This window comes from Thalassophryne amazonica, chromosome 18, assembly GCF_902500255.1.
Source record: "Thalassophryne amazonica chromosome 18, fThaAma1.1, whole genome shotgun sequence".
Classification (NCBI taxonomy): Eukaryota; Metazoa; Chordata; class Actinopteri; order Batrachoidiformes; family Batrachoididae; genus Thalassophryne; species Thalassophryne amazonica.
The window spans coordinates 64,369,782-64,393,487 of NC_047120.1; the positions used below are offsets into that span (position 1 = coordinate 64,369,782).

The 23,706-nt window shown below is 39.9% G+C and overlaps 1 protein-coding gene across 1 annotated transcript in view; it reads left to right on the forward strand.

Annotated features, from left to right (window-relative positions):
* aatkb (apoptosis-associated tyrosine kinase b) overlaps positions 1-23,706 on the forward strand; it is a 132,424-nt gene that overhangs the window by 62,437 nt on the left and 46,281 nt on the right. Inside the window, exon 4 of the mRNA XM_034194553.1 lies at positions 17,393-17,472. Coding sequence (XP_034050444.1) covers positions 17,393-17,472 — 80 coding nt within the window. The remainder of the gene's footprint in view (positions 1-17,392; positions 17,473-23,706) is intronic.

Genomic DNA, 23,706 nt, shown 5'->3' on the forward strand with positions numbered 1-23,706 from the left:
CCCCTCCACAGCATGTCTTTTTCCTGGTTCTCTCCCTCAGCCCCAACCAGTCCCAGCAGAAGACTGCCCCTCCCTGAGCCTGGTTCTGCTGGAGGTTTCTTCCTGTTAAAAGGGAGTTTTTCCTTCCCACTGTAGCCAAGTGCTTGCTCACAGGGGGTCGTTTTGACCGTTGGGGTTTTACATAATTATTGTATGGCCTTGCCTTACAATATAAAGCGCCTTGGGGCAACTGTTTGTTGTGATTTGGCGCTATATAAAAAAATTGATTGAATTGATTGATTGATTTGGCTCTGAGTGATTCAGCTGCTGTGCATCTCTAAAAGCATCCTGACTGTGCAGCCATTATTTTTCAGACAGACGCTCACACGTATGTGGAAGAGCCGACGTTGCTGTCGAAAACCAAATTTAATTAAGCTGTAAAATGGAGACGTCTGCAGCGTAGCTTTCATTTTGTCACACTGGAGGTTTTGGAGAAGTGAAGAGAAAATGAGAGTGAACGAGCGTTCAGAGTGCGTATTGTTCACATCACGAACACAGAAATCTGATTGGCATCACCACGACAGTCTGAACCGAGCAGCTCGTGGTGGACCACCTCACTGAGAATGTTCTCTTTGAGCCACTGCAGTCTGCATTTAAAATGCATCGTTTGACGGAGACGGCTCTCATTAATGTGGTAAATGCAGCCCAGACTCACAGCATGGCGTGATTCAGCAGCACGAAATATACATTAATCTATTGGTTCGTCATATTGTCACGAAAACTGCAAAATTTTTGTCATGGGAGCACAAATTTATTCTAATTCATTCTGTGATGGGTTCACTCACTGATTCCCTGTCTCATTAATCCACTGATTCAGTAAATCAGACTCGCTGACCCACTGACTTGTTGAGTCACTGGCCCACTGAATCACTGACTCGCTTGCTTACTGACTCCCAGACTTGTTGACTCACTGGCTCACTGACTGACTCAATAATCCTTCATGCTCTGCTAATCACAAGGAACAATCCCCCACATCTATTGGTTATCCCACATCCTATATTTCTATGTTTATTTTGTATAATATAAAAACTGCTGCATTTAAAAAGATTAGCAAACTTGGTTACTCTTAAGATTGAGTAAGCTCAACATTTCTGTTATAAATATCTTTTTTCTGGATTGAGCTTATGAAATATTACAATAATACTTTAGTCTATTTCTTGTAGCTGGACAAGTTATCAAATTGATATTACAAACTAGAGACATTCATCACGAAATGCCCGTGCGGGGTATTATTTTTCATGCAAAGTGCAGTAATATGTACTTGTATGGGGTGTGAATTTGGTTGAAACCTTATGTGTTTGATGTAAACTGGGATACACAATGAAAAATTGGAGATTGGCATAATATTTATTTAGAGGATGTGACAAACAGTGACCATAAAAACCCGGTCACAGTCACCAGCCTTCAAAACAAATGCAACCACTGGTGACCTTGAAACGGAGGTCAAGGTCACCGGCCTTCGACCCCATGCAAAGTACTCCCCCAAGGCATGTACCCACCAAGTATGACATTTCTACAAGTAAAAGGTGCCGAGCTACGTTGTGGTGAAGGATTTGACAGTTGTGACTATTGGTGACCTTGAAAAGCAGGTCAAGGTCACTGGCCTTCGAACCCATGCGAAGTACTCCTCCAAGGCATGTACCCACCAAATATTAAGTTTCTGCAAGCAATAAGTGCGAAGCTGCGTTGCAGTGAAGGATTTGACAGTTGTGACCACTGTGACCTTCGGTGACCTTCACCAAGGTGATCTTCACAAACGGTGACCTTCACTGAGTATGAAGTTTCTATGAGCAATAGGTGCCGGGCTACTTTGTGGCAAAGGATTTGACAGTTGTGACCATTGATGACCTTGAAAAGTAGGTCAGGGTCACTGCCCTTCAAACACATGCGAAGTACTCCTCCAAGGCATATACCCACCAAATATGATGTTTCTGCGAGCAAAAGGTGCCGAGCTACGTAGTGGCAAAGGATTTGACAGTGGTGACCATTGATGACCTTGAAAAGTAGGTCAAGGTCACTGCCCTTCAAACACATGCGAAGTACTCCTCCAAGGCATTTACCCACCAAATATGATGTTTCTGCGAGCAAAAGGTGCCGAGCTACGTAGTGGCAAAAGATTTGACAGTTGTGGCCATTTGGTGACCTTGAAAAGTAGGTCAAGGTCACCGGCCTTCGAACCCATGCAAAGTCTCCTCCAAGGCACCAAATATGAAGTTTCTGTGAGCAATAGGTATGTAGTTACGTTGCGGTGAAGGATTTGACAGTTGTGACCACTAGTGACCTTGAAAAGTAGGTCAAGGTCACTGGCCTTCGAACCCATGCGAAGTACTCCTCCAAGGCATGTACCCACCAAATATGAAGTTTCTGTGAGCAATAGGTGCAGAGCTACGTTGCGGCAAATGAATTGCGGCCGGACGGACAGACGAACTGACGAAAGGATGGACGGACGACCTGCAAGTGCCGCAAGGCGGGGCATATAGCATCCGGGAAGCTGCTTTATGACTCATAAAGCAGCTTCCACTCCAACTTCCTGTGTTGGGCTGGAAGCTGCTTTATGACTCATAATGATGAGTCATAAAGCAGAAACACCTGACTTCATTCTAACAGTCAACAAATCATCAGTACATCCATCAACTTAAAGGACTCAGACAGTCAACAAAATGGTAAGTTTTTCTCATGATTCTCCTTTTTGTTTATACTGGTTTTTCAGAGTGTCTGTGCTTCATAATCAGTTTTTTTTTTTTTTTGTTTCTTTCCGTTTTTCCACAGCATCAGGAAGAGATGATCCCCAAGGAGTTGACTGAGATGGAGGAAGCTAACGAGACGATGCTCCAGCTGACACAGTGTTTGGAGCAGAGCTACAAGGAGCTCAGGAACATTAAGAAGATGTATTCAGAGCAGGCAAAGGTTGACAACGAAGATCTGCTGAAACAAAAAGCACAAGTGAAGGAACTCAGATATGAGCTGGAACACATCGAGAGTCACTTCATCCAGCAGCTGAAAGACACAAAGTATGAATATAAAAAAATGTTGGACGCCAAGGACAAATGTCTACAAATGAAAGAACAGAGCCACCAGGAACAGATGAAGGACAAACATGATTATTTCCAAAAAAAACTGGCAGCCCAGAAGGAGCAATTTAAAAAAGAGCTGGAAGACACCAAACAACACTACATGCAAGAGATTGAAGACACAAAATTTGAAAATATGAAGATATTGGAGGCCAAGGACAAATATCTGCAAATGCAAGAACAGAACCACCAGAAAGAGATGAAGGACAAAGACGATCATCTCCAAAAAGAGCTGGCAGCTCAGAAGGAGCAATTTAAGAAAGAGGTGCTGGACCAAGAGAAGAAACACAAAAAGGAGCTTGAAGCCACGATCGAACATTACCAACACAAGCTGGAAGACTGTGAGGAGACATTTAAGAAGAAGCTGGAGGACAAGGAAGAAGCTTTCAAAAGGCACCTTGAATCCATGGAGACTCCAAAGGTCAATTACGGTCGATATGTGATGGCAGGAATGTTTGTTTTTGTTGGGTTGGTCTCAACAAAATTCCTCATCACAAAGTCCTGAAGAGATCTCCAGAATCAAGAGACAATCATTCAGTCCAGGATGGAGATGAACAGTCCAATGAGGACAAAAATATTTTATGTGCATTTTTATTGTCTTCATTGTCAAAGTCTTTTGACAAATAGTTGTTAAAAAAAATCCTCCATGTTTGAATCCAATAAAGAATCTGACAGAGTAAAATACAAAATAACTTTCATTGTCTCCACATTTATCCTGAAATTTTTGGGGAAATAATCTATGCATTTTCAGATCACTTTTGTTGATATTAAACATTAAAAACTGATATCTGTCTGAGGTGGAACTAAAGTTCACAGGCTTTGTTACAACATGGTAGAAAATCTTATCTCCTCGAGCACAGACGGTGATCTTACAGCTTCATAACAGAGTCTGGGAATCTGGGACACTTCCATTAGCATGGAAACACTGTTCGTGTCCCAATTGGAAAACCAAGGAAAGATAAATGTGACGTTACTAGTTATAGACAAATTACATTGACATCCAACTTGTGTAAAATAACGCCGTGTATGGTCACTGATAGGCTGACCTACATAGTAGAAATCAATCCTGATCAGAGTGGCTTTGAAGCTAATAATTTTCAAGCTCATGAAGAACTACTAGGCACAGATGTTTTTATATTGAAAAGGCATATGACATGTTGTATGATGTGATATGAGAATATTTAACTGGATTATGGATTATTTTTTGAAGAACAGAACCAATGAAGTAAAAGACGGAGTAGCTTACTCTAGGATTTATCCAATAGACAGTGGCGTTCCGCAAGGGAGTTTGTGCAGTCCCTTACTGTTTAACATCATGATTAATGATATTTTCTCAGAGGTAAAAGTTCGTCTTGGAAGGTCTTTGTCTGCAGATGATGGTGCATTGTGAATTAAGGGTCAAAATGCTGCATTTATTGGGTAAGAAGCTTCAGGCGGCTGTCAGCACAGTGTAGAGATGGGGGACTAGCATGAAGTCTCTGAAGCAAATCTATACTGCCACAACAAGATCTGCCTCATGCATGTATTGTATACACATCAGATGCAAAATCTTGTCTATGAAACAGGGTTCTTATGACTATTTTTAGCAGAATAATTGGGATAAAAATAAAATCACCTTAAAAAGTCGGGGGTTTGGGGGCTGCTTAGGTGGTGCCCCAGTGGGGAGACCAAGGGGCTGTTCCCCCCTGATGGTTTTGCAATATGGTCTTGTAAAAGGCCTTCTTTTGCAGTGTAACTATACCAAATAGCTCTGGAATTAACTTAGATATTTTTACCTTTTTCATACCATGTTTCCAAAATACCGGACAATCGGGTACTTAAGCTCACAATCACACCGAAATCATGAGCTCACAACAATATTTATTGAAACTAAAATGTTATATGTACATTTCTATCATAGATTTGATTAATGAATGCTGAGACAGTAATATACAAATAGTGACTTATTTGGAGGGCAGCATAATGGAACATCACCCCGAGGGATCATTGTTGTCCACGGCCGGTGGTGGACCACCTTACTGAGAATGTTCTCTTTGAGCCACTGCTATCTGCATTTAAAACGCATCGTTCCATGGAGACGGCTTTCATTGATGTGATAAATGCAGCCCAGTCTCACAGCATGGAGTGATTCAGCAGCACGAAATACACATTAATCTACTGGTTCACCATATTGTCACAAAAAGTGAAAAATTTTCATCATGGGAGCACAAATTTATTCTAATTCATTCCATGACGGGTTCACTCACTAATTCCCTGACTCACCAACCCACTGATTCCCTGATTCACAGACTCACTGACTCCCAGATTTGTTGACTCACTGGCTCACTGACTGACTCAATAATCCTTCATGCTCTGCTAATCACAAGGAACAGTCCCTCACATCTATTGGTTATCCCACATCCTATATTTTTATGTTTATTTTGTATAATATAAAAATTGCTGCATTTAAAAAGATTAGCAAACTTGGTTAGTCTTAAGATTGAGTTAGCTCAACATTTCTGTTATAAAGTTTCTGTTATAAATATCTTTTTTCTGGATTGAGCTTGTGAAATATTACAATAATACTTCAGTCTGTTTCTTGTAGCTGGACAAGTTATCAAATTGTTTTACAAAAAAAAATGCTTGAAACATTTTAAGGGGTGTGAGTGACAAATTGAAAAAAGTTACTTTATACAGTTACTTCATTGGCAGCTTTATGCAGTTACTTTATTAACTGTCAACAACTTGTAAATAATGAGTAATGTAACTAAGAAGATAACTAGTAATCTAACTTGATTATTCTTAAAATTGAGTAATCAGCAAAGTAACTAATCAGCCAAATAACCTATAGTTACTTTTCTGAGTACTCTATCTTAAAAATAGCTAAGTTAGATTACTAGTTACTTTATTAGTTACATTCAGCAGCTGCCGACAAGTTGTCTGCAGCTGCTAATGAAGTAACTGTAAAAAGTAACTTTTCAAAGTAACTGTAGCAACACAGCCCCAAAGTATCTCAGACATCAAAGCATTTGTGACCAGAGGATCTTCTGTTTGAATCCCAGTCAGACCAGAAAATCACAAGGGTGGCTTGGCCTCTGTTTTACTTTTTTTTCTTTATTTTTTCAATTTGTCACTCACACCCCTTAAACTAAAATGTTTCAAGCATTTTTTTGTAATTTCAATTTGATAATGTCTCCAGCTACAAGAAATAGAATAAAGTGTTATTGTAATATTTCATAAGCTCAATCCAGAAAAACGATATTTATAATAATATATAACAAATGTTGAGCTTACTCAGTCTTAAGAGTAACCAAGTTTGCTAATCTTTTTAAATGCAGCAATTTTTATATTATACAAAATAAACATAGAAATATAGGATGTGGGATAACCAATAGATGTGGGGGATTGTCCCTTGTGATTAGCAGAGCATGAAGGATTATTGAGTCAGTCAGTGAGCCAGTGAGTCAACAAGTCTGGGAGTCAGTAAGAAAGGGAGTCAGTGATTCAGTGGGCCAGTGAGTCAACAAGTCAGTGGGTCAGCGAGTCTGATTTACTGAATCAGCGGATTATTGAGAAAGGGAATCAGTGAGTGAGTCAGTGGGTGGGTGAGTCAGGGAATCAGTGAGTGAGTCAGTGGGTGGGTGAGTCAGGGAATCAGTGAGTGAACCCATCACAGAATGAATTAGAATAAATTTGTGCTCCCATGATGAAAATTTTTCACTTTTTGTGACAATATGCCAAACCAATAGATTAATGTATATTTCGTGCTGCTGAATCATGCTGTGCCGTGAGACTGGGCTGCATTTACCACATTAATGAGAGCCGTCTCCGTGGAATGATGTGTTTTAAATGCAGACTGCAGTGGCTCAAAGAGAACATTCTCAGTAAGGTGGTCCACCACCGGCCGTGGGCAACAATGATCCCTCAGGGTGACATTCCATTATGCTGCCCGCCAAACCAGTCACTATTTGTTTTATTATACATCTGAGTAGTTAATAAATTTATCTTTACAATTGTTTGAAAAATTTGCTAAGTCATTTTTTTATTCTTTTTACTTTTGTTTATTTTTACTAGAAACAAATAATTAATTTTAATTTACTAATGTGAAGCTTCTCGAACTCGTCGGGTGAAACACCATGCAAATCTTTCCTGTCGTCCTTCGCTAAAAACTCCTTGAACAGTGTGGAACTTTTTTTGATATTTATCGCGGTACTCTCACTGTCTTTCTTGGATAGAAGATAGTTTATCCCATCAGTATCCACGGACGCAAACCTTCTGCTGTCCGCCATGATCTCGTCTGTGACGCATCACCCCTACGCATGCGCGAAACATTGTTACCCCGTTATGACAAAATCGGTCCGCAATCACTCATAATGTTGCCCGAAATGGTGCGGTGACAGGGTTTTCTATATATCAGCAATATGATTATCAAATATTAATGTCTTTACTTTTTTTTTTTCAAATATGTTTATTTGTTTTTTAACATTTTCTTAACAAACACAGCTCAGCAAACCCTTGATCCATACCATTAGATTACAGACAGGTTTCAAATAAAATCTTAAGATACATACATACGAGGGCTGTCAATAAAGTAACGGTCCTTTTTATTTTTTTCAAAAACTATATGGATTTCATTCATATGTTTTTACGTCAGACATGCTTGAACCCTCGTGCGCATGCGTGAGTTTTTCCACGCCTGTCGGTGACGTCATTCGCCTGTGAGCACTCCTTGTGGGAGGAGTCGTCCAGCCCCTCGTCGGAATTCCTTTGTCTGCGAAGTTGCTGAGAGACTGGCGCGTTGTTTGATCAAAATTTTTTCTAAACGTGTGAGACACATCGAAGTGGACACGGTTCGAAAAATTAAGCTGGTTTTCAGTGAAAATTTTAACGGCTGATGAGAGATTTTGAGGTGAGACTGTCGCTTTAAGGACTTTTCACGGTGCGAGACGTCGCGCAGCGCTCTCAGGCGGCGTCATCAGCCTGTTCAAGCTGAAAACCTCCACATTTCAGGCTCTATTGATCCAGGACGTCGTGAGAGAACAGAGAAGTTTCAGAAGAAGTCGGTTTCAGCATTTTATCCGGATATTCCACTGTTAAAGGAGATGTTTTTAATGAAAGACGTGCGGACGGGTCCGCGCGTCGGGACGCAGCCGGCGCGACGCTCCGCCACAGGAAAAACACCTCTGTTGAAAGCCTTAAGGACAAGTTGGAACATGTCCTGCCTGTTAAACAATTTCTCATATACTCACTCCACTGAAAGCCATCAAAAGCCGCCTGGATTTTACAAATGGTTATCAACACGGAGGTGTTTTTCCTGTGCCACCGCACCGCGTCGGCTGCGTCCCGACGCGCGGATCCGTCCGCACGTCTTTCATTAAAAAATCTCCTTTAACAGTGGAATATCCGGATAAAATGCTGAAACCGACTTCTTCTGAAACTTCTCTGTTCTCTCACGACGTCCTGGATCAATAGAGCCTGAAATGTGGAGGTTTTCAGCTTGAACAGGCTGATGACGCTGCCTGAGAGCGCTGTGCGACGTCTCGCACCGTGAAAAGTCCTTAAAGCGACAGAATCACCTCAAAATCTCTCATCAGCCGTTAAAATTTTCACTGAAAACCAGCTTAATTTTTCGAACCGTGTCCACTTCGATGTGTCTCACAGGTTTAGAAAAAATTTTGATCAAACAACGCGCCAGTCTCTCAGCAACTTCTCAGACAAAGGAATTCCGACGAGGGGCTGGATGACTCCTCCCACAAGGAGTGCTCACAGGCGAATGACGTCACCGACAGGCGTGGAAAAACTCACGCATGCGCACGAGGGTTCAAGCATGTCTGACGTAAAAACATATGAATGAAATCCATATAGTTTTTGAAAAAAATAAAAAGGACCGTTACTTTATTGACAGCCCTCGTATATATAAATAAACATATACATGTATATAAATAAACAAAAAGAAAAAATAAATAAATAAAAGTAATACAAAAAAAAAACATTGTGAGAATGTTCAAAATCAGCAATCAACGATTGCACTGTTCAATAATGAAGATACAGATTGGTCAGTGAAGCAAAGGTACGGTGTCCATATGTCTATAAAGCTGCTTTTAGTGTGGTGTATGTGACAAGTCAAGTATTCCAGAGGAAAGAGTTCAATAATGAGTTTGTGCCATGTTAATAATAATTTATTCCTCAGAATTGAGTCATTCCATATTTTTTTCCTCTGCTTGGTCTAAAAAGTAACCGTTACTGACTGCCACAATCTTTTTTTCTTGATTTCTTATAGTGTTTCTTAAAGCCAGAAAGTTGCCATTTGAAATGACTTTAGTTTTGTGTCATGTCTGTGATCTGCTTTTTTCTACAAAATTAAACAACTGAATGAACATCCTCCGAGGCCGGTGATTCCATAATTTTTGCCAGGGGTTGTATTTTAAATTGGTGCAATCTAGCATGATTGCAAATCGAAATATATTTTGTCTGACAACAGATGGAACTCAATTTTTCTTCATCAAGGACTATACCCATTTCTGATTCCCATTTTTGTTTAACCTCTAATAAAGTCTAATAAAGTTAACCTCTAATAAAATAAAGATGAGTTACGTTTAATCAATGTACGATAGAGATAAGTAATTCTTTTCTTTGTAGGACAGTTTAGGATTAATTTTTCTAATGGTGAGGGACTGGCATCATACATCAAAGTTGTTTTCTTATGAATAAAGTCTCTAACTTGCAGGTATCTAAAAAAAATCTCTATTTGGGAGGTTATATTTATCTTGAATTTGTTTAAATGAACACAATGTAGATCCAGAAAATAAATCACCCATCTTTTTAATTCCCTTGTTTGCCCAAGCAATAAAACTTGAGTCTATCATACCTGGTAAAAAGTCTGGATTCCCTTGTATTGGCGAGAGCAAAGGAGTTAAAAGAGATTTCCCTTCAAGTCGCCTGGCCATAAACCATGATTTCACTGTATTGATAATAATGGGGTTATTATTGCACAAATTTCTTGAGGATTTTACATTTTTACAAGACAAAAGACCAAGAAGAGAACACTGAGTCTGTGATTTTTCAAGATTAAGCCACACAGATGTGGGGTTCTCCCTAACCCATTCAACTATAAACCTCAAATTAGATGCCAGCTGATACATCTTAAAATCCGGTACATCGAGACCACCTTCAGAAATGGGCGATAATAGTTTTGAGAATTTCAGTCGTGGTTTTCTTTTGTGCCAAATAAATTCACTTAGCCAACCATTGAGTAATTTGATATTTTTGTTTGAAATCAATAACGGAATCATTTGTAAAGGATACAGTAATCTGTGGAGCACCTTCATTTTGATCATGGCCACTCTACCCAGCAAGGACAAAGGAAGAGTGTTCCACCTATTTAAGTCTTTTCTGATATTGTCCAAAAGAGGTGTAAAGTTAGCCTTGAACATTTGATGAAACATGGGAGTGATGTGAATATCAAGGTAAACAAAACCAGATAATGACCATTGGAATGGAAAAGAAGTTAATGTGTTAATTCTTTCTCAAAGGCTGCCCATTGGCATAGCAAGGGATTTAGAAAAGTTTATTTTATAGCCGGAGAACATTCCAAATCTTTGAATTTGCTCGATCAGTCTAGGAATTGAGGATTTGGGCTCAGTTATATAAAATAATACGTCATCAGCGTACAAGGAGATTTTATGCCACTGTCCGCCATGACAGAACCCTGTTATGTTTGGATCTTGTCTTATGATCTCAGCTAAGGGCTCCACTGCTAGAGCAAAAAGAGCCGGAGTCAATGGGCAGCCCTGTCGAGTTGAACGATGAAGTGAGAAGGCCTCCGATCTGTAGCCATTAGTAATTACAGAGGCCATAGGGTTACTGTATAATAATTTAATCCAACTAATGAATGTGTCCCCCAAATCAAATGTTTGCAAGATTCAAAGCAGATAAGGCCATTCAGCACAGTCAAAGGCCTTCTCTGCATCTAAAGAGATAACCAAACTGTCCTCATCTCGTGCCTGACAAATAGTTAATATATATTTAAAAGCCTTCGAATATTGTGGCTTGAACTTCTCCCCTTAATAAAACCTGTCTGATCTTCTTTAACAATATAACATAAAACTTTTTCTAAGCGCTGCACCAAAATTTTAGATAATTTAAGATCTTGATTTAAAAGAGCAATGGGTCAGTAACTGGAGCAATGAATCAGTGTGATATCAGCTTCCCTTAAAGTTCGAGGAAGGAAGCATGTGGTAAATGAATGATCCAACATAGAGAGAAAGGGGTCTAATAATATATGGTGGAACTCTTTGTAAAAGTCACATGATATTCCATCCGTTCCGGGAGTCTTCCCTGATTGTAGTTTTTTAAGTGCTAGGAGTGCCTCCTCTTTAGTAATAGGAGCATTCAACATGGCTCTTTGAGCATCAGATATAGTGGGAAGAGTGAGCTCAGATAAGAAGAATTCCATAACATCAGAGGCTCCCGGTCGTAGGTTTGATTCATATAATTGTTCATAGAATTCCTTAAATAAATGGTTAATTTGCATATTATCAAAATGACGGTTATTGTCAAAGTCAACTATAGAAGTAATGGTTTGTGGATCATTAGGGACTTTGGTTAGAAATTATAAAAATTTGGTTGATTTGTTACCAGATTCATATAATCTCTGTCTAGAGAAAAGTGTAGCGGTTTTAGCTTGTTGTGTTAACAAAGCATCCAAAGCAGCTTGTAATGCACATTTTTTCTGCAATAAATGTGGATCTAAAGATGTGGTTAACACACTTTTTATATTATATAATTCTTTTTTGAGATTTTGTTGTTGCTCCATTTGCTTCCGTTTTTTGGCAGATGCGTAGCCAATAGTTAGACCCCTAATAAATGCTTTAGATGTTTCCCAAAGTAAAGAGGGGTTATCATTGGTTTTTGAGTTAATATCAAAAATATTTTAAATTCACGAGTCATGTATGATATAAATTTTTCATCTTTTAAAAGACGAACATCAAATCTCCATCTTCTACTTTTATTAGAAATAGTGTCAGTAACCAGCTCCAGGCTTAACATTGCATGGTCACTTACCACAATATTTCCTATTTCACAGGAGGTGATGTGCTGAATTTGGGATATGGGGAAAAAAAAGTAATCAATTCGAGTGTGACACTTATGTGGTGGAGAATAGAAGGTAAATTCCTTATCATTTGGATGGAGAGTTCTCCATACATCTACCAGGCCCATCTCCCTACAAATAGCGGAGAGGGCACTGGCTTGATTGGTTAAGGGAGAGCTACGGGAAGGATGTCGGTCTACCGTGGGCCGGAGTAGGCAGTTAAAATCCCCGCCCACTAAGGCTAATGGGTTAGACAATTCTGAAAATTCCATAAAGGCCTTTGACAAAAAGTTTGGGGTGTAATTTGGAGGGCAGTATATATTCATTATAGTAACTTTTTCACCCTGGAGAGTACCATTGATAATCACATATCTTCCATACTGGTCCTTTTTGCAAGATTGTAACTGAAAAGCAATTCTCTTGTTAATAAGTATTATAACACCTCTACTATTTGTTGTAAAGGAAGCAAAGTATACCTGATTAACCCAACCATGTTTAAGCTTCTGATGCTCAACATCATCCAGATGGGTTTCTTGGAGTAGTGCTATATCAATTTTCCTTCTTTTGAGTGTAGCAAAAACTTTTCTTTGCTTAATTCTTTTCCATAAACCTCTTACATTCCAAGAACAGAGTCTAATCTTACCAAGTGACATTTACCAAAACATACTTATAAATTATAAAAGTATGACCTTTGAAATAAAAAATAAATAAAACCTGTGTGGTACATATCTTAAATAGAACAAGAACACTGAACATTAACATATTAAGTATGTAAAATGACAAAACTAAATCGAAAGGGGCTTTCCCCAAGTTGTGTGGGGATTGCTGTCCTGTAACACACCAAATTTGGGTGCAAAACTAGCAAATTACATGGCATACAGTCTGTGGGAAGCTGCATGCCCTGAATAAACATATCGGAGTAACTTATTAGTCAAAGGGGGTTTCAGGCATGGTGGGTTGTGACAGTGGTATAGAACATAAAACAGGTTATAATAAGTTTATCAGATACAACAGAGTTAAACCTGTAACAAACAAAACCCACCGGTCTGTGCCCAGTAATTTCTCCTTCAGCTCTGGTCAGTTACGCTGGATGCGTAGGAGAGGCCCTCTGCTGGTGAGAGGAAGATCTTCTACGTACCATTGAACATTACTTTGAGCTTCGCCGGGAACAACATGATGTAATCTGTGCCGATTTCACGTAGATGTTGTTTTGCTGCTGCAAATAACTTATGCTTCCTCACCACCATCGCGGACAGGTCGTGGTAGAATGAGATTTTCCTCCCCTCCAGGACGATGTCGCCTTGTGCTGCCTTTCGTCGCACTGCTGCCATTACCCGCTGTTTCTCTGGGAATGCGTGGAACCTGATAATGACCTGTCGCGGCCGCTGTCCCTCTCCAGGCGGAGGTGCTGCGCTCCGGTGTGCACGCTCCAGCTTGACTATGCCTCCTGTCGCATCAAAACCAAGGAAACTCGGCAGCCACTGTTCAAAAAAGTCTAAAGCATTGCTCCCCTCCATACACTCAGGGATGTTAAATATGCGGATATTTTTATGACGCCCCCTGTTTTCAAGCATATCGACTTCATCTGTTAAACTTTCAACTCATTTTTCTAGTGTTTGAATCTTAGCATGGAGGGGCTCGTTAGCATCTTCTAGCTTTAGCACTCTGGCTTCTGCTTCATCCAGTCGCTCATCAGCTTTCTTTAAATCAGCCGAATGTTTCTTGACTGTACTGGTTAGAGGGTCCAGCTTCTCATTGATAGATGCCATAATTCTTGAGGTCATGATTTCAAAGGCTTTAGCGAGCGCAGGGTCTAGTTCATGTCCGTCACTCACACATCCTGGCTCCTCCGTGGATTCGCCATGTTGAGATGAGCCCGAGCTCTCGTCCTCCCCGCTTGTCTGCTTATTAGTTTTGCGTTTCGGCGACATCGTTTGGTGTTGGTCCAAAAGAGTTCTAAAGTCATAATACAACCTTAGTAACCGTAGAGTAAGTTAAACTCCAACGAGAAAGGAAATATATCTTAAGGCATTGGCGCAGCTCCCACAGGCACGTCTTTCCCCTAAGCAGCCATCACCGGAAGCCCTAATGTCTTTACTTTGATTATTAATGTCTTTACTTTGGTGTACTGTCTTTGATCTTGTCTTTGACTCTGTTCTCTATTTCATATATACATATATGCATGTGTGAGAGTTCATGCACCATTACTTTTTTAATTAATCACTTATTGTTAAAGCAATCATATACACTGACTGTTCAAATAATCATTGCAACTAGTAGGTCAAGGTCACCGACCTTCGAACCAATGCGAAGTACTCCTCCAAGGCATGTACCCACCAAGTATGACGTTTCTATGAGGAAAAGGTGCCAAGCTACGTTATGGCAAAGGATTTGACAGTTGTGGCCATTGGTGACCTTGAAAAGTAGCTCAAGGTCACTGACCTTCAAACACACGCGAATTACTCCTGCAAGGCATGTACCCACCAAATACGAAGTTTCTGCGAGCAAAAGGTGCCGAGCTGTGTTTTGGCAAGGGATTTGACAGTTGTGGCCATTGGTGACCTTGAAAAGTAGGTCAAGGTCACCGGCCTTCAAACCCATGCGAAGTACTCCCCCAAGGCACCAAATATGAAGTTTCTGTGAGCAATAGGTATGTAGTTACGTTGCGGTGAAGGATTTGACAGTTGTGACCACTAGTGACCTTGAAAAGTAGGTCAAGGTCCCCTGGCCTTCGAACCCATGTGAAATATTCCTCCAAGGCATGTACCGTCTTTGATCTTGTCTTTGATTCTGTTCTCTATTTTCCTATATACATATATGCATGTGTGAGAGTTCATGTACCATTACTTTTTTAATTAATCACTTTTTGTTAAAGCAATCATATACACTGAACTGTTCAAATAATCATTACAACTGCTTACACAGGAAAGTGAACAGATGATCTTTGGCTTAGTGAATGTGCAGACTGTTTTGTTAAAGCTATGTGCGTCTTTAATTAACAGTTCAGCCTTGAGGGAAGAGCGGTGTGACCGGCACACTGGTTCAGGGCTGAACGTTGTTATGGAAAGGTTTGGAGACTGAAGGCTTAAAGCCATAACAGTTTTCATATCGACGTGAGACCAGACTCTGTCTTTTTCTTGCTTTGTGATATTGTCGCCCCTATATGCTTGTATGTAACTTTATTTCAATAAATATGAGAGGCAGATGGGTGGGGCCCTTCAGAGCTGATGAGACGGTCGTTAGCAGAGGTTGACGCTCATTTGCTCTCTCCTGATCAGGAAAAAGAAATTCAGTTTCTCCTGCGTGAATATTTTCTGTGTTAATTGAGTTGTTCTTTCAGGTCCAACTCTGAACAACTCTGACATGCGGAATCAGTCAATAATGTGATTTATTGTGAAAACTATTGCAATTATTACATGCAAATCAGCCAATCAGAACAAAGGATTTCAGTCAGATGTATAATAATTTCAATTCTTCTTTAGTCATCTTAGCCTGCTGGGCTGAGTCAAAGCTGAATGTTTCTGCCTCATTTCCTTCTATAGAAATAATGAGATTGTCCAGGGTTTCTTCTTTCAGTCTTTTTTAGAGGGGGGAGTTGACCCTCTTCATAGTGGAAAAGCCCCTTTCACAGTCTGAAAATATAAATTACTTGAAACCTCAGTGCATGTGTATTGAAGCACTACAAGTAAATGCATTTCATAAGTTTTGTTTAGCATCATTGTCAGTGTCGTGTGAGAAGCTGTTTGTTCCCAGTTTGTCTGTTTTCTCCCATGATAGAAGTTATGCTTGGAGAAATTGCTTGGAGTTGCTCCGCAGTTGGTCAGTAACGGTGTCCTGGTTAGTCTGTGTGACCTCACATTCATTTACAGGTCAGAGAAAATAAAGCGTCTTTGTTGAAAGTAGCAGATATTAGAATATATTCTTAAAGACTAATGTTCCTCATTAGTGCGTATTATTTTCTCTCTTTGTTCTGTAAGAATGTCTGAGGACGACAGAAAAACACGACGGCCTCATTCTTAGCGGCTGTTATTCATCATGTATCTGGTCCATAATAGCCCCAGTGTGCTTCTGCTAACTGGTCCTAACTGGTACCGTGCAGCCCCAACAGCTGGACAATGGTGGCGATTCTGCGTTGGGTCCAAGAAAGCGTGAGTGGGCGTAAAGAATGAGCGGCGTGGGGACTGAGACAGGAGTGTCCAATATGGACTCTGCACAGTGACTGGACTGTGTGGCAACACCACAAAGAGCCGTCTGTCCGCCTCCGTATCCACAATGCCAGTGTCAGTGTGAGGAAGAGATGGAAGGCCAGACGGGGGATGTTAGCTCCAGTCCCGCCTCGGTTGGCTTAGCTAAGACTGGACAAAACACTCCGGCGGGGAGGAAGAAGAACTCTGTGGATGCTGACAGCTGACACTGAAATGCAACAGGGAACAGGAGTGCAGACAGACTGTTAGCGTTTGGCTCAGCCTCGACTTCACATTGGACTTTGGTTTATTTATTCTTGGACAATGTGAACTGGACCTTTGGGATATTTCACTTTGAAGGAGGACGGACTGCCCCGCTGCCACTTAACCTGGATGTGGTTAGTTCTGTCCAGAATGTATTAAATCTCTAAATCCTTTGTAATTAATTTAAAATAAGTAGACATTTGTTAATTTTGCCATTTTCAGGCTAAGCTTTGAATGACGCATGCACGCAGGATAACTCAATAACGGCTTGACGGATTTCCTTCAAACCTGTTGGGAATATCACTTAAGTCAAGGATAACATCATTTGGAAAAACAACGTTGTATCCTTAACAACCAAGAACCCTAGATTTAAAATCTCAGGCACATATTGATCAGCAAAATATCTGCTATTGATTGGTATGAATGACCTCATAATGAGGTGATGATGTCATAGAGAGACGAAAAGCTCCATTGCAGACAGATGTATATTTACTTGTACTTTTATATCATGGTATGCATTAGCCATGGTGGGTTTCATTCTTTCTGAAATTTTCCTTCATCACAGTTTGACGTTTTGCATGTTTTGTAAAAGACAGAAGATGCAGAACATCATCAGCCGACCTGATGATGGAGGTTAAAATAACTCGGGCTTCTCATGCGTCACTCTCCTTCTAGAAATTCGAAGGGCTAGCTGCTCTCACAACAAAAAAACTTTCAAATGTGAGCTGTCTTGCTGAACTGTTTATCTCGCTCTTTTCTTTCAGTCCACCTCCTGAAGTCCACAGACCTGGGCCGCCACAGTCTGCTCTACCTGAAAGACATCGGGAATGGTTGGTTCGGGAAGGTAATCCCACTCCTGACACTTTGATCTTCACAGTGTTGGTGTTTTTGCGCGCGCTCCTTCTGTGCCGGTGGCGTCCTGCCATGTGGATGAAATGGGGCGGCGTCACTGAGGCTCAGACCGTGACCGTGGCTCTCTGCTGTGATCTTCAGAATAGAGTCCATTAAAAATGGCCGACACGCTGTGGTACCTTTAATTTCTGAGCGATTTAACACCCGCCTTTGATGTTGGCTTCTGCCAGAAGACATGGACTTAGCCAGGAAAATGTGAATACTGCAGACAGACGTGTGTTGTTGTATTAACATGTCGTCGTTGTTGTCTTCGTCTTTTTTTTCCTCATAAATCTGTGCATCCATCACCTGCATCCTTTCCATCATTCTGATTGGGTATGTCCACCTGTGTGTCTCTGATTTGCTGTCACTGAATGTCTGCATGCCAGCTTCAAGTCTCACTAATGCGCCGTCTGAATGAGTGTCCATCCTCACTGGCCACGCCCATAATCAGCAGTTTTGAATATTAAGAACCAACATTGAAGTTGTTTAGAAATAAATGCAGATGAAACAATTTTCAATATATTTCATAAAATTGCCATAGATATTGAACAGCAAAAATGCTTTTGTATAGTGAAATACAAACTGCGTAGCACAATGCAGTTCTGAAAAATGGAGCGAGTGTGCATGATGGAACCAAGTGAGGGAAGCCACCAAGACATTCAGAAACTCTCAAGGAGATGCAGTATAGGCTTCTTAGGATGTGTTTGGAGAAAGTGTGCATATGCATGTTTGCTACATCACAGCTTCGTGGTGGAGCGGAACAGATGAGCAGTTTAATAAAAGAACACAGATCAAATCTAGGCTTGGGTCTCCCATGTGCCTTCTGGCAAACTATAACTGAAATGTTATGTCTGCTCTCTGTGCCATCATGAAGCTGTATGACTGGTGATACAACAGACAGAAGCTGCCCTATGTACATTTTCCCAATCCCACCCACAGAAACCCATCATGGGTGTCTTGGTGGCTTCCCTCACTCGCATCCTTCTTGTGTAGTCACTCAGTTTTGTTTTGTTTTGTTTTTTTGAAGTGCCTACTCCAGAAAGACATACAGTACCATAATATTTGTATTTCTTAATGATTGATAGAGAGGAAGTCCAAGAAAATATTCATCCATCTGTCCCCTGACTTGTCTAAAGAAAACTGTAAAGTGATGATTTACTGCAAATTCATCAAAGGGTGCTAGTAACTGTGTCATATGTAAATTTTGTTTGATGTTTTTAAGTTCACTTCATGAAAGCATTTTTTTTTGTTGTTCAATAATTTGGGAATTTTATTAAATATGCTGATTATGCATAATTGGTTTGCCTGTATTTATTCCTGAACACATTTTAAATTCTGTACTTAAAATTTAGATGGACCAATAATTGTTACCAGGACTGTATCAGTGCGATGCCACACAGACAGGAAGAGAACGGTTCTGTGTGTCTGCTCACAATACTCAGAAAGGATTTCTTTGACTGAAAAAGAGTTGAGAAAAATGACCATTTTTATTTTTATTTTTTTTTTTTGGTCTTCCTGCTGTTTCCATGTTTCTGCTGGAAGAAAGCCTGTGACACTCTTGAGATATTTACAAACATTCACTGTGGATCAATCCTCCTCCGGATCACGATACAGACTGACTGAGAAATTACAAAAAAAAAAAAAAAAAAAAAAAAAACAGGTTTCATTATGACTGAGAGACACAAGAGGATCGCTGATTGTAAAGAGATAATAAGACATTGTGGAATGCAGGTCCAGATGTGTGATGGATTGATCTGATTGTCTTTTGCTATGGACTTAAAATTGTTTGTAAAAATTTCAGAGTGATCAAAGAAATGTGTGACATGCACACAGACACACAGAGCTGGTCTCAGTGCCCTCACAGGTAAAACACCCCCCGTCTAATCCCATAAATAAAAGCAGAAGGGCACTCAGGGAGCACATACCTATGCCAGGTGAATAAATCCCAACCATTAGCACCACCAGCAGACAGAAGAGTGCAGCCACAGTTATTTTTTGCCATTTCATCTTTGTGATGTCATAAGGCAAGAAAGATATAAAAGAAAAATCCAAACCAAACTTTGGTCACCTGTTCTCCTGTCTATCACAGCCAGTAACATTCTCAGTCTATTTCTGAGTTCAAAGCAGAAAATTTGAACAAACCTCCAACTGTGCAATGTGAGACACAATACCCATGACAACAGACAAATACACCTGCGTATCATCAGCATATCAGTCAAAACTACATATAGTCTGACCAAGAGCGATAGAGCGAGGATAACAGAGGATGTAGGAGTGACTTCTTTGGTATGATTTCTGCTTGCTCTTTCAGGTTCTGCTGGGTGAGGTCAACACAGGCCCTAAACACCACACAAGTGGTTGTGAAGGAACTGAAAGCCAGCGCCGGCGTGCAGGACCAGATGCATTTCCTGGAGGAAGCGCAGCCATACCGGTACGGGAACTAGTCCTATAGTCCAAGTATTAAGGAGAGCATGTTGAAGTTGTTTTTAAATGGTAAATGGTAAATGGACTGCATTTATATCACGCTTTTCCATCTGCATCAGATGCTCAAAGCGCTTTACAATTATTCATCACATTCACCCTGATATCAGGGTGCTATCATACAAGGCGCTGACTACACACCGGGAGCAATAGGGGACCAAAGTGATTAGTGATTTCCCAGTCAGGCAGAGATTTGAACCGAGGATCTTCTGGTCTCAAGCCCAACACCTTAACCACTAGACCATCACCTCCCCCATTTTTACACTTATCAGGTCGTCTGCAAGTGATTTAGCACCAGGTTCTCCACAAACATAAGTTGCGTGGGAGGAGAGGGGCAGCTGCATATCCAGCCGCGCCCCAGTCCAGTCACGAGCGGCTCTGAAAATTTTGAGCCAACCAAGCCTTGACGTCTTCCAGGCACACAAGCAAGGGTGTCAGGGGGCTGCTAGAGTTCTTCTTAATAGGCAATTAAATTTGAGTATCATCTGCATAAAGATGATAAGATATGCCATGTTTTCTAAACACCTGACCTAACGGGAGAAGGTATAGGGTGAAGAGAATAGGCCCAAGAATAGAACCCTGGGGGACTCCACAGTTCAGAGGAACAGAAGACGAGGTGGACTCCCCCAGCCTGACAGTAAATGAACGGCCTGTAAGGTAAGAGTGGAACCAGTCCAAGGCTGTCCCCCTGACACCCACACAGTTCTCAAGAAGAAATAAAAGAGTTATCTGCGGTTCCTCTCGTACTGAGCAGGATTACTATTGAAACAACACATCAGTAGGGTAAAAGTAACCTGTCTCACGACGGTCTAATGTTACATGTTAGTAATGTTACAAAGGTGTGTGACAATTAAAAATGAAAAAATTTAATTATGGTGAATTACCATTATTTGCTGATTTTCAATTCAACAGATTTATAGACAACAGTACAATTAAAGTGATTAATGGTGTATGTCAACAGAATCATGTGTTTTATTGTTCTAAATTGAACAAAACTGGATTTTTTTATTTATTTATTTTTAAGCTATTTGAAAGTATTACATTTATTTGTGAACTTTAAATTCAGTTTGGGGTTGTAATATACACCAATATAAAGAAGTTAGGGCCAGTGCACCCTAGGACTAGTGGACCCTTCCAACCAGTACCCTTCAATCTCCATCACTGCTTCACCACCACAGATGTGACAAAGTTGTTATTTGTTAAACTGGATTTATGAGGCATTAAATATCATAGTGGACAAAGCATGTCTTGGTATCACAGTATTTTTACTGTTAACAATGTAGCTGATGATTTTAGTGATCACTGTGTTGCTGTGCTAATGTTGTGCTGAGACATTTCAGACTAAATTTCAGTTTGTTTGAAAGGAGATACTATTTGCACTTGAGTAATGATGTAAATGATGCCCAATAACAAGCTGTTTTAACACAAAGGTTTGAGAACATAGAAGAAAACACAGTCTGAAATGGTGTTTCATGTCAGCTAGCCATGTTACATAACATAATTTTGCCCAACTGGAGGAGTTTGTGGCTAGTTTTAAAATTAGACTTGTTACTAAAAACATCCCTGTAATGTCATTAAGTGTGATTCTGGTGACTATTCTCGCTAACAAGATAATTAGCGTTTATCAGTAATGCAATGATTTACTAAGCTAGCAAACTAGCATGTTGGTGCCTAACTAAAAATCCTTTGCTAGTAAGGTGTTCATTCAGAAACATTACACTGCAATAGTGTATCATCTCACCAAGTTTATACAAAGTGTGTCTACTCTTACTGTATGCCACAGACACTTAACGCATACATTTTGAGTAAGATCTAAAAACTTGTTTTAAATAATGCATTGTAACACTCTTGTTCAATTTCTTTTCTTGAGTTATAGCTTTAGCTTTTTACTTAACGTAGGTTGTTTATAATTTGACTGTTTCACTGAGATTTTAAAGATGTATTATCTCAAAAACAAGTCCTTATAGGTTAATGAGATTTTACTGGTGAAATGATTCTTTCTTATATTAAGTGTAATTTCATTTTCAAAATTTTTTATTATATAGCAACAAATTACAAAGAAGTTGCTTCAAGGCGTATCATACAAATAAGGTCTAACCTTACCAACCCCTGGAGCAAGCATACAAGTGACAGTGGTAGGAAAACTCCCTCTGAGGAAGAAATCTCAAGCAGACCAGACTCAAAGGGGGTGACCCTCTGCTTGGGCCATGCTACCAACACAAATACCGAAACAATTCACAAACAAATATACAGGAAATGTTACCGGTGCACAGGACAGGAGGGTTGCAGAAACAGACACCAGTGTAAAACAGACACAAGTGTAATTAGATATTTTGACTAAAAATGTGATAATGTATTTGGTGAAATTTTGCATTTTTGCTGTGGGCTGTAGCTCATTTAGTGAGTAAAGGTTTTGCCGTCTACTGCTTATTTTTTAATAACCTTCAGGTCCCTCCAGCATCCAGCTCTACTGCAGTGTTTGGCTCAGTGTACGGAGGTCACACCCTACCTGCTGGTGATGGAGTTTTGTCCACTGGTGAGTATTTAAATTAATGAGCAGAGATTTGAAGCGAGAAGGGCACTCATTAGAAAGGATAAAACCACTCAACTTTTAATCCTGACCCCTCACCGGTTTTTAAAGAGATTAGGGAAAATGCTTTCTGTTTAAAGGAATATGTTTGTGTGTGCGTCATGAAGCATCATGTTTGTTCCAAATTAAATTAACAAATTGACATAAGCATTAGTTATAAGTTCATTTGGCTTAAATCATAATTATTGTATATCAACTGAAACACTTAAAGTAGAAGTGGTCCAGTGATTTTCTATTTTCAGTGTGATCTTTGTGTCATGATTAAAAAACAAATCTCACTCTAAAATAGGAAATGTTATATTTGTTTTAAACTATCATATCAACCTGATCAACAAACCTGGTTGTTGTCAAATTAGAAAAGCCTATTTTAACAATTGTTACAATGAACTGCATTTTGTTTCCCCATTTGCATCACCAGGTTTTTTTTTTAGGGACTGGTTAAACGTAACTAGATTATGTAAATCCCTCGCCCCCCCCCCCCCCCCCCCCTCAATCATTTTCAATTTCTTTTTATTTAACCAGGTTTTAAAATCACCTTGAGATTTAAATTTCATATGGGAGTGAGACCTGGCAAAGCGACGCAGCAGCAGCACAGAGGCAACAATAATAATGAAGAAACTACTAAAGTCACAGTTAACAACTATAAACAGTGAAAAAAGAACACTAAGTTTTGAATTACATTTTATGAAACTGGTTCATCCAGCACACAAGAGATGTGAAAACAAACACAGATGGTGCCAATGATTAGACTCACTTTTACTTTTACTTGGTTCACATAACTCTCCTTTAAAGTGTTTGCTTGTTTATTTTGAACAATCTGGTGTGACCGTTTCATCTCTATATTATTCTTCCATCTCACCCTGTTGGCTAAATACTCAGATGTTGCTTCACTGGACTTGTGTAAAACCACAGGTTTCCTTTAGAGTGATTTTGAGTGTGAGATTTTATCCTGTTAACTGCAAGCATGGAAGTGCTTGACCTTTGCTTTTCTTTTCAGTTCCCACAGATCCTCTCATGATTCAGTACATAAATAGACTCTTAATGACTCGAGGCCATAAAAACCTCCTGGCAGCTGCTGTAAATATGTGACTCTTAGACATAAAATCACCATCA